Consider the following 12,725-nt stretch of genomic DNA (forward strand, 5'->3'; position numbering starts at 1 on the left):
GAAAACACAATAATAACATTTGCAATCAATTAGTGCAGTGGTTCTGATGATGAGTACGATCGTTTAAAAAAATCTTCGATTTTTTTTTTGTGTCCCTCCTTAAAATGCTACACACCATCGGCACTGCTGCATTGTCATTTAATTACTGGGTGACTTCAATTTCAGCTTCTCAAGTTTATTTTTAAGACCTTTTAGAAGCTTTTGTGCCCTTAGCAAAATTCGGTGATTCCCCAACGACCCGGGCCAATTCTTGACTATAATTAGAACTAACTAAACTATTTTTTCCATGACAATACAAGAAAAAAAAAAATAATAAAAAGCGACCGTGTCGGATTTAGTTAAATTCCCATCAGTTCATTTATTAACCAAAAATATATACTTTCTTGTACAGTTTGATTTTTTAAGACATATGTACATTTTACTATATATACAAAGGGGGGGGGGGATAATGACGCTTAAAAATCACAAGACAAACCATACAAACTCAACTAATGGATGAGCGTATAGAAAGTTTTTTCCCGCAGTCTTTACACAAACATGCTTACAATATGTAACTACTCCGAGAAGGGATTTTACAGTCATTACAACATGTAAAAAAAATAATAATAAAATTAAAATAAAAATTAATACAAATAAAAAATAAAATAAAAAAACAAATGTTATGAGGAGGACAGTGCAGAGAGAATCATAGCAGCGTCGAGTTGGTTTTGTGACCTGAAAATAAGATATTACATATATTAGTACATGGAAAAAAAAACATTTAATAGACGTGTACTACATTATTTATTATTGTATTTATACATATATGTTTTTACATGTTTTCTTTCTTAGTTCTAGAACACATCAGTGTTCAGTTTATTAGTGAACGTTCAAACAGGGATTATTTTTGAACTTGAATGCCTCTGTTTGTTTTTATGCTCGTTTCAACTACCTTAATAATTAGCCTGCACTGACATGGTTTACAAGCCTCATGAAAAGTCGTTTTCGTAAAAAAAAAAAAAAAAAATCCAGTTTAAACAGAGTAACTTCTGCCAATTCTAATAAGTGTTCTCAGCAGCTCTGGTATACAATTATGTGGTCATAATGACAGACATAAAATTAAATATAATTGTGAAGCGCTCATGATTCATAGGCCCATTAAGAGCAATGAAGGTTTTCTGTAAAAAAAGGAACCACTGAACAAACACAATTAAAATAACTGAAAATACAGCATTTTTTTTTGCATTAAACTCCCCTATAGGTCTTTAAGCAATATCCCTAAAACATATATAATGTTCTTACCTTCTTTGAACTGGTTGAAAAGCTGTGTTTAGAATTTTTTTTTCTACCTCCAGCGAGCTTGACCGGTCTGCAGGAGATGAAAAGAAATACAAATGTAACAATTGTAACAAGGCATCATTTTACTGAAGGAAAAAGAAAAAGAAGAAAAAAAAAAAAAAAAGCTATGTTGGAAACTTTTTAACCACTGAAAAGTTGTAGACTGAATTCAGACATCCTAGGTCACAGTTTGCTTTAAGGGTTATCAACCGACAAAGAGCATTGCGGGCTTTTAAAACCATGGAAGATATCTGTCTTTAATTATGAGACAAATGAGTAAACATTATCTGAGGAAGAGAAGTGCTATATCTAATATTAATACTATTGTCTACAAGAGCTGTAAAATAGGAAAAGTTCCCGACCCTTAATTTAACTAACTGTCTTGCATAATAGTAATACTAATAATCTATATAAAACAACCAAATATTAAAGGAACATATAATTACTGTAACATATATATATATATATATATATATATATAGATATAGATATATATATATATATGTGTGTATTTCTTATATATTACTCACACGTGTAATATATATATATATATATATATATATTACACGTGTGAGTATATATATATATATATATATATATATATATATATATATATAACATATATATATGTTACACGTGTGAGTATATATTACTCACACGTGTAACATATATATAAATATATACATACATATATGTATATATTTATATATATGTATATATATATATATATATATATATATATATATATATATATATATATATATATACACATACATACATACATGTATCACACACCTATATGGTGCTTGAATTAATTATACATAGCCCATATGTATATCTTATATTACTTATATATTATACACACGTGTGTGTATGTAAATATATATATATATATATATATATATATATATATATATATATATATACACATATATTTAAATATATATATATATATGGGTGTGTGTGTGTATCCATTACACACCTATATGCTATATATATATATATATAGAGAGAGAGAGAGAGAGAGAGAGAGAGAGATATCACACACTATATCACTATATGTTAATTGCACTTCATATAATTATTGACCACACTCCTCAGTTTTTGCACTTAATATAATTGATCCCTACACTCCCCAAATAAATGAGTGATGATAACAAAAGCATATGAATGTAAAATACACAAACAATAGGCATATGCATTCATTTCCATGTATGAATCGAGCCTAGGCTAAGCTTTCCTCCATACTTTAGCATCCCCAGCTACCAAAGCAGTAGAAATCTTACGAATGCTGTGTAGATCTAGTCCCTCAGTGATACTCTGCTGTTGATTAGGATACAATGCACTGTAATCTGTGTTCCCTTCCAATCCCCAGACAGATTTAGCTAGGAAAGACATGTTTTGTTAATTCCCCCGAAGCTGGCTGGGTGTTGGAAGTGGAACCAGGGTAGGGTAGGGTGGACATAGTGAAAGGTAAAATCACCTGTTACTGGGTCTCTGCTGTGACCATGTTCCCCATGCGTGTTGAAACTGGCATTGCCTGTGGTGTGGGTGACCCCCAGTCCTTGCAGAAAGTGAGCAGAGTTCAGTAAAGAGAACTGTTGGGCAGAAAATGTCCTCCCTGTCCAGCTCTGGAACCTGCTTCCAGGACAGGTGATGAGTCTGGGTTGTGCTAAGACATTCTGACTGTTTGCAGGAGCACTGCTACCCTGGGGTGACTTGCGGGGGTTATCCGGAGCAGTGGCTGTTTCTGCCAGGGACCAAATTTTGGGTTTCTGGGCAGCTGGTAGGTTATTTTCCTGGGAGGGATTGGGGGAAATAGTGTCCAATTTAAGCTGCTGGCACTGGGGCTGATGAGGTTTGACATCCTCAGATAGTTCACACTTGTCCTGAACCCTACTGTCCCCAACCACGGACTTAAGGAACCTTTCCTCGGAGACATTCAAGTCCTCAAAGCCATCTGAGCCCTCAGAGTCACTCCTAGCGTCTGTTTTAGAGTCAGAGTGGATGTCAGTGTCCTGGTCATCCAAATCTTCTTTACTTTCCACATCCTCAGTGTCGATATTTTCCAAATCTATCTCTTCTTCATCCTCACGCTTGTCCTCTTCATGATCACTTCCATAGGAGTTCCCCTCCTCGTCTGTCCTGCTCCTGGGGGCCCAGGTCATTTTATTCTCCTTTTTAAGCCTCCTCCTGGCATTGGCAAACCAGGTGGACACTTGGGTGAGTGTCATCTTGGTGATGATGGCCAACATAATCTTTTCTCCCTTGGTGGGATAGGGGTTCTTCCTATGTTCATTCAGCCAGGCCTTCAGAGTACTGGTGCTCTCTCTCGTGGCGTTTTTGGGCCTTGAAGGATCTCCAAACTGGTATTGTCCATATGTGTAAAAAGCTGGGTGATGGTGAGAGAAAGCTGAATGTTGTACCCCTGGACTGTCCTTCATCTCATACTGGGATCCCTGGGTTAAAAGAAAGACAATTCAATATATTTACAGAGATGGAATGGTTTTATACAATGATATAAACAAAAATTGAGTTAAGGATCATGGGATTAGACTATTATTATTCATACTGTTATTAATAATATTATTATTATCATCATCATTATTATTATTATTATCAGCATCAATATCAGCATCCTAATAAGGACCCTGAAACTTCCATTCACCTTCTTGCCAGAAATAGAGGAAATAAGTAAGATTCCATAAGTTAGGCTTTTGTTTTTCTTTTCCCCTTTTTGATACCTTCATCTGTTTCCTTTCACACGTTTGGTATCTGATCTGTCAGCCAAGCACAGCTAATTTTACAACGAAAACAAACTTTTTGCTTAACCCCTGCGATCAGAACAAACAAGCTTTTAATGTTCACTTCCCAGGGAATAAATCTACTTATCCCATTCTATTATCCTATTGTTTTACTAAAAAATGCTGTTTTTTTTCCCCTGTAATTTTATGTTAATGTAAATAATGTTATTAGTTTTTTACTCTGTAATTTTATGTTAATGTAAATAATGTTATTAAAAAAAATATTTTTTGTTTTGTTTTTTTACATTAATTAAGTAAAAAAAAAAAATCAATCGCTGATTGCAAGCAATGCTTAAAAAGCTGAGAGAGTGTGGGATCCCCCAAGACACCCTAGAAAGGGATTTGTCAGCCCTGGAAGTAGTCGGAGGCTGCAGTGAGTGGATCAGACAAGAATCCACACAAACTACTAGGTGGAAGTTCACTTCTTCTTCAATCTAAAGTGTCAAGTTAGTAAAGGAAGAAGAAAGAAGGGGAATAAGAGGAGTTACAGAGGAGATCGGACATGCAGAGGAGATCGGACATGCAGAGAGGGGATCGGACATGCAGAGAGGGGATCGGACATGCAGAGAGGGGATCGGACATGCAGAGGAGATCGGATGATTCCTTACCAGCTGTGGGAAGATTGGAAGCTCCGTGGTGTAGGGAAGGAAGGCTCCATAAGCCTGAGCCGCAGCCGCCGCAGCATAGGGAGCGCCATACATAGAAGACAGAACATTAGAAAGAGTCCCAGCCGGAGAAAGTTCCGCTCCGCTCCTGCTCCCCCCTACACCTTGCCGGTCAGAGGGGTACAGAGGTCTGATGTACTGGTAGCCCAGCTGGGGGAAGGACATGGTGCAGCAGCAGGGCACAGCACAAGGGGGGGGTTACTAGACAACGTGGACCCCTTCTAGGACTTGGGTCTTTTCCTCAACCCTCCTATACATCAAGCAAGAAGGGACCTGGCTTGGATTGGACTTGAAAGGGCTCCTGGTGGCAGTGTCCTCTCCCTCTGGTGCTATTGATCTGAGTGGACCCAGGTCAGCTTCTAAACAGATTGCTTCAGATCATTGGCACTCACCCTCTGATTGACATTTCTAGCTCCTCCCACCTCTTCCAGTCTCGCTGCTGCGCTTTCTCTTTCATCCGCCACCCCTTCCTATCTCAGCGCTGATCTCTGCTTAACCTGTTCGGCGCCGGACGTCCCGGCTAGGGAAGGGTTAAGCGTCCCTGTCCACTGGTGCCCACCGGGGACACGGTGGCTGTATGGGAACTGGTGGACTGGCAGCCAAAAACAGAAAAAAATATATAATAATACAAGTAGTAATCATAATAAAAACAACAACAACAACGAGTTTGCTTCTTTAGAAAAGATATACAAGCTGCCCAATACAATCAAGGTCGCAGGAATCGCAAGCATATGATCCAAATATTAATAATTCCTTGGAAATATATATGCTGCCTAATACCATAGTGATATATGGGGAATTGCACAATATCATTTCATAATGTGACCCTCAGCTCTGGGTACTTCTGTCATCTCTCCAAATATCTATATTTCCACCTCACCTCTGAAACATCCAGGATAATCAAGGTCTCATAGGAATCGCAAGCATATGATGGAAATAATAATAATAGGTTTACACCTCCTTGGGAAAAAAAAAAAAGTTACTAAGAAGTAAGCATACCTGCAAATGAATGAGTTGTAATGAGAACATTGAAGTATATTGAATGGTCATTAGGCAGATAAGCCTTCCAGGATCCTAGATTGAAGTTGACTATCAGGGTGCATGCAAATGACATGGATGGCTGTATGCAAATACAGATTAGTGACAGCAAAGGGAAGAGAATTGGGATTGTGTGGGATTTTCTCTGCACCACGTCTCACACCTTAAAATCTCTTAAAAAAAAAAAAGGAATCTCGAATTAGTGTAAGCTATCAGTAGGCAAAATAGGGGGTTCATTTTCTCCTAATACAGCACTTCAAAGGCTCGGAGGTCACCATTTTTTACATCAAAGAGGGGAAAAAGCAAGGCAAATTGAAATCTTAACAAAGGGAAGACAGGGCAGCCCTCTGGGCGGTGTGTACATTTGTAGTGTGAGGAGGGAGACTCCGGGAGGCACTGGGATTAAACCCATTAACACCTTTTTGTCTCAGTGTTAAACTGTAATTAGAAAATTTATGATCACTTTTCTTCTTCTCAATGAGCCTCATGAAGGATACCTGCTCCTAGAAGGAGGACCTGGCCAATCAGCCCCATCAGCGAGGAAAATCTGCCTTAATTACACCATGACTTTGCAGCAAGGCACTAGTTATTTTTTATAAATTCCAAATTGTGATCTTGTCATAAAATAAGAGAGCTCAGGTTATTCTCCTTCTTCTGCACATCTCTCAGAACGAAATCAAACTGGCTCTGGAGATAATTCTCGACCTTCACTGCAGCTTAGTTTCAAGATAATGTTTCATCTTGTAAAAGATACAGATTATTATATAACAAGTTTCAGAATTAAAATTCCCTGAATCAATATGTGGAAATCTGAAAGAGACATCTCTAATCGTATTAAGGCTATCCTACTATTAAACCCTATATACTAATCTATCTCATAATAACGGTGGCTGTGCCAGGGATTTATAGGCTGCCTAATACAATATTCCAGCGCAGGGTGATATATGGGGAGGGAGATGAATTGCACAAAATTAATTGCATAATGTAATCAGTCTGCAAAGAAGATCCTCAGCTCTGGGTACTTCTGTGATCTCTCCAAATATCTATATTGTCATCCCCACATCTGGAACATCCTGGATAATCAAGGTCTTATATGAATCTCATGCATATGATCTATTTATTCTCATTTACCGCACACTCCTCCTTATTTATTTCCAGTAGTTCAAATGACACATATATGGAGCTGATTTACTAAGGCTTTGCCAGTCCAATGAACCTGATTGACTGTTTCTCCGAATGGTGACTTTAGGAAAAATAGTACGGGGTACATTCTAAGCATTTCACTTGTCAAGTCGATTTAAACCAGTGCACAAAGATCTAAGAGGGAGAAAAAAGTCACTGCTATGTAAATTCATCTCATCTTTTTACATGTGTACAAATAAAGACTACACATAACTCTCAGGAATCATACACAGTCAGGGTGACAACAATAATTATTTATTGCCCTAATTACCTTAGAGTCACTTTGGGAGAAGTAGTTTGAAAAAACACTTTTTTTTACAGTTTGAACACAACAGGCAAAAACTGCACTAAAATAAACAAATATTATATTTATTGTATGTGTGTGTGTATATATATATATATATATATATATATATATATATATATATATATATATATATATATTGCATGCACATGTCTATAGCAAATACTCCCTCACTCTTCTCTCTCTCTGTATATCTATATCTGAATGCATATATATTGCATATGTCTATAGCTAATACTCTCTCTCTCTTCTCTCTCTCTCTGCATATCTATAACTATATATATATATATATATATATATATATATATACATATATATATTGCATGCACATGTCTATAGCAAATACTCTCTCACTCTTCTCTCTCTCTGTATATCTATATCTGAATACATATATATTGCATATGTCTATAGCTAATACTCTCTCTCTCTTCTCTCTCTCTCTCTGCATATCTATAACTAGATATATAGATATGTCTATAGATAATACTCTTTCTTTATATATATATATATATATATATATATATATATATATATATATATATATATATATATATATATATATATATATATATATATATCATGCATAGGTCTAGAGCTAACCAGCTTGCAAAGAAGAGAAGTCTTACCCGACCACTGTTTAAAATGAGCTTTCTTTATCCCGTGTAAATCTGGATGCGAGTAAAAAGCCCAGCTAAGTTCATAAAGCCAGGGTGATGAGTTTATTATCTGGGCTTGTTGTCTGGTGTCATGAAGATAGATCTTAATGAACAAACAGAATCAATAGAGATCACCCTGCAGTGAGTGCAATACATGTGTTTACATGGGCTAGGGCAGAGGATGCTGGCTACAATGGGAAGGTGGAGGGGGCTATGTATGCAGAAGAGCTCAACTTTATTTCAGAAGAAAGAGCTCAAATATTGGGAAGACAGGACAAGATGGATTGTACAGGTGAGATGCCATCAGCAGACGACAGACTGAGTGGAAATAAACAAGCCAGAGGCTATAGGGTGTATAATAGGTAAAGGGAAGTAGTAGGGGCTATTGGTCAAAGTTGTTTTTTTTTTTTTTTTTTTTTTTTAGGGGGGATTTATGAGCAAAACCGAGTTCAGGTCACTATGAGAGTGAGTAATGGCTTATTAATGGGAAAAAAATGGTCAGGAAATGCAGAAGGATCTAGAGAAGCAAGGGAGAGAGCAGAAAATAGATGTCTCAAGCACACGAGTAAAAAAGAAACATGCAGGGAGTATGTCTAAAATATTTTCAAAGAGACCTATAATTAGAGAAACGTGTGCTGCGGTGTGCAGTGCAAAAATGAAACAGAAGAAAAAAAGTCCTAGAAAAAAAAATAGGGACAAAATATCACTAGAGTATTTTGGGGTAGAAACTGCAGGACTGGAGGAAGGACAAGAGCTGCACTTAGATAGGTCTGATCACTGCCACACTCAATATTAGTGAAAGGAGGATACCAATAAAAGAACTCTTCTTGTAGATCAGAATACATCCAGCAACTTATTTCTGGACTCATTTTAATTGTTTTACATGCACTATGCAGCAAGAGATAGTGTGAGATTTAATACACACACATCACCCCCCCCCCACATACACCCCACCCCACTCTTGCTACATTGCTCTGTGCATTGCCAAGTGGGTGCAGCCATTACCTTCTATAAATCATTTGACAGGATTGCTTTTGCTACCTTTTATGAAGTGAGTGAGTATTCAGTAATCTCCCCATTCAGTTTAATAGTTTTACTAAATAGATACAATGGAACAATCATCTTATAGTAAGAGTAGCAATCTGTAGGTTTACCCCAGCATGGGATTTGTCATATAGCACAATGCACATGTAGTATTCAGGACATAAATAAACACTATTTTCTAACATGCTTATTAAATAGGAAAACAATTCAGGGCTCCTTCAAAACAATTCATGTTCTTCTCTGTATTCTAATTCAACTAATTAACAATTAAACTGATTCTGTCACCAAGTGGGGTGCATTTGGACATGCAGCAATTCATCAAAACTCTAATTTTGGTAGAAACCATCTTTTATAATTCCCTGCAGCATCCAGGCACAGAGCAGCGTGGATCATTCTGATTCTGGCAGCTTCAATGAGGTTTTCAGAAACTTTTAAATAAAAGGTAAACCAAAATCTATGATTTGCCACTGCTGATTACTCGGCACAGGTTGTTAACTTCAAGTAATTTCTGCCTTTAGACATATTTATCAGTAGATGACATAGAAATAGTGATGCCTGTTTGGAGAGCTTTCATGTTTTATTTATTTATTATGTTTATATAGTATTAACTTATTACACAACAATTTAGACTTCATAGTGCTGGTCACATCATGGCTCCTCCTAGGAAAGAGCCAAACTCTAATGTCCTTACCACATTCAAACTCATCAGGGCCATTGTGGGTGAAAGCTTGATTTTTACTTCTAAACTATTTGCTATCATAAGAGGGCTTTTCAATTTGTGGGTAATATGCTAGCATTGTTTTATATGGTGGAGTCCATCTTCTGCTAAGAGTATTTTATGTTATTTTATGAACTCTCCTTGTTTTCTTTGCTGGTAACTGATGAACAGTGCAATTAATGTGCTGATACCACAGGAATGGCATGCTGCTTTCCTTTTGCCTTTAACCATCTTTCTCAGCCCTGCATTTTATTAATGAATTAAACAACTATTAAGGGGGTTTTCCTTGTAAACCTAAAAACTTAGAACATTTCCCTTACTCTATAACACATTGATCTTGTTTTATATAGTAGATTTTAGGGGAATGGTTTACTGAAGGAGTATATTATATGGAGGCCCAGCAACATTACGCTCACTTCAAAGATCCAATCAGGTTCATGAAAAATGTATTTTTGCTATATTTTTTTTTTTTTTTTTACCTATTTGACTGCTTAAAAAAATGAACACATGTATACCTAAATGATCACTTTAGGTAAAGCAATCCTCAGTCACTGCTTACCACTGACAATTATAATTGTTATTTTATTATTATTATTTCTCATGCACATGACAGCTGTGTTGCTTTGACACTCATCTAGCCTTGACCTCCATTAGCAATATTTTGTATAGAGGGTTCCACCATTCAGTCTAGGCAACTACAATACCACAGAATCTGTGCGATATTTGTACTATTGTATAACAAGTCATATTATTTAGAACATATAATATTGCCAGTAAAGCCCAAACAAAGTTCCCAAATAGCTAATACAGTGCAATCAATGTATAACCAAGTGTTCTAAAATAATGAGTGCTCCTTGTTAGAGCAAGCTTTTTTCTCCATTGTTATGTTTATTTTGTAAAACACTGCGCAAATCTCTTGGCGCTATATAAATCCTGTATAATAATAATATTATGTTATATTATCAGTTTATGTTTAGGGACCTTTTACGCTGTTGCCTATGCAATAATACAATATATCTTGTATTTTACATTTTATATGTGCATTTTATCTCATTTTTGTGTTTTAAATACACATCTTTTGGTCATTCCTTATGCAATGTGAAGAAGAGATATATAATACATGAAGATTTCATGATGCTGATGTGTTAAAAAGCATAAAACTGCACAAAATGTGCAATTTTCCTATTTAACATTCATTAAAATGGGTCTGTTTGACATACCTTATTGCACAAAAGTGCAGCATGTCCTATATATTTAAAAGGCACAAAGCTGAAGCACAGGGATTTGAACTAACCACAAAAGAATGAGTGGGATTTCTGCTAGAAACACATTTTTTAACGCAGTAAGATGCGTGCATTTTACTGCAAGAACACCGACAAGTGTAAAGAGGCCTTTCTAGAATGCTTATAACTTAAAGATGGTTATTTGCTAAATTTGTTATCATGCCATGATGTTTATTGTTAGCATTACTTTGCTTTATATTGCAAATATATTAAAATGCTTACTAATAGCATCTATATTTACTACACCACATGCATTACACACTCTTCTCAATGTAAACTACACATTAAGTTATACCAGTGGAGGCTCATTTGATAGATAGGAAATTAGAGGACATATTTCTTTTAAATAGGTCCATATGTGACTTAAGCAATATTAATTATAATCATAATAATAAATAATAATAAATGCATAGTATATAGCAATAGGATCAGGAAGATGTATCATTGTCATATTACAAATGTAGAATATTTCTTTATTATAGTGCAGCATAACAAGTCGTTGGTACACTAAAAATATAAATATATAACCATATCCAATTTATTCTTGTGTATACATGAAACTTTTAAGCTACCAGGAAGTTTACACCCTTACAGTTAGTTCTTTGTTAGTGTGTACCCTTATTGTTCATAATAGAGAAACCAGGCTCACAACAGTCACTTTGTTGCAGGCCTTGTCACATATGAGGCAAGATCACAGTGTTGAACGGCAGGCTAAGACATTGCAGAAATCACTTTTGCTGTTTAAATTTATGCTACCATTGTCAATCAGCAATGGAATATCAGCAGCTTTCGCACCCTTAAATCTCCAACACTTTTGCAGAGAATACCTATCAGCTACATAGATGATGTTCTCTGCCTAGATGTTACAGAGAATTATTCAACATGGCTATGTCCTGGGTGAATATATTCTTGCATAGTAATATTAATCCAGACACTGACTGACTTGTGAAAAATATATGTCACCCTGTCTAATTAGTGATATTGTCCATAGACAAGCTTTCTTTTCTGGTGACAAACTATTACTGGCTTACATTATAGGACAACAGATATATACTCAGTATTATATATTTGATCACTTGAAACATTTTTTTTCCTGAAGTGAGCTAAATATATATTTTTAAACCTTTTCATGCAGTACTCTGTGATTCCGATACATCCTGCCCTGAGCCTGTCTATTTTTCTATAAAAAAAACCTCACACAGATGCATAGCCATGGAGAACTAAAATAAGAAACAAATCTTGATATGTCTACATATATTAAATTCAGGATTCTACCTGATACATTGTTGAAGGCGTGTGTTCACATTATATCAGTATTTATATAAAGTGTGCAAACACATGCGTCATGCGTTCATGTAACATTATGATCCTTGCTTAGCTGAGTTAGGATTAGTCAACATCATTGTATTAACATGCAAGTTAAAGAGTAATCACCCATTAAATCACCCACTGGCTACTTATATCTCTTGGGAACTCAGGCAGTGAGATTTCTGCATCTGAATTCCCAGCTCCCCCCACCTCATTATTAGGTAATCTCACACTCACTACTTGATTCTTCATTTATTCATTTGTTTAACATTATAGAGAAAATGGCAGTTAGAGTGAGATGCCTCATTTGGCTTTGTAATGGCTGCAGTTGGGGCCTTAGTCCAGAACTGGCAGAGACATTTCACTGTAAGTAAAAGATAACAGAAGAAAGAGGAAGATTCGGTTT

The 12,725-nt window shown here is 35.9% G+C and overlaps 1 protein-coding gene across 1 annotated transcript; it reads right to left on the reverse strand.

The window, feature by feature from the left end:
* Positions 1-328: 328 nt before the first annotated feature.
* Positions 329-5,177, reverse strand: IRX3 (iroquois homeobox 3). Its single transcript, XM_082270565.1, has 4 exons — positions 4,730-5,177; positions 2,801-3,776; positions 1,282-1,348; positions 329-714 (listed from the first exon to the last, which is right to left on the reverse strand). The coding sequence occupies exons 1-4, from the start codon at positions 4,949-4,951 to the stop codon at positions 660-662; spliced, it is 1,320 nt and encodes a 439-aa protein (XP_082126691.1). The 5' UTR covers positions 4,952-5,177; the 3' UTR covers positions 329-659.
* Positions 5,178-12,725: the final 7,548 nt, after the last annotated feature.

Source organism: Pelophylax lessonae, assembly GCF_965119305.1.
Source record: "Pelophylax lessonae genome assembly, chromosome: 10".
NCBI classification, from domain to species: Eukaryota; Metazoa; Chordata; class Amphibia; order Anura; family Ranidae; genus Pelophylax; species Pelophylax lessonae.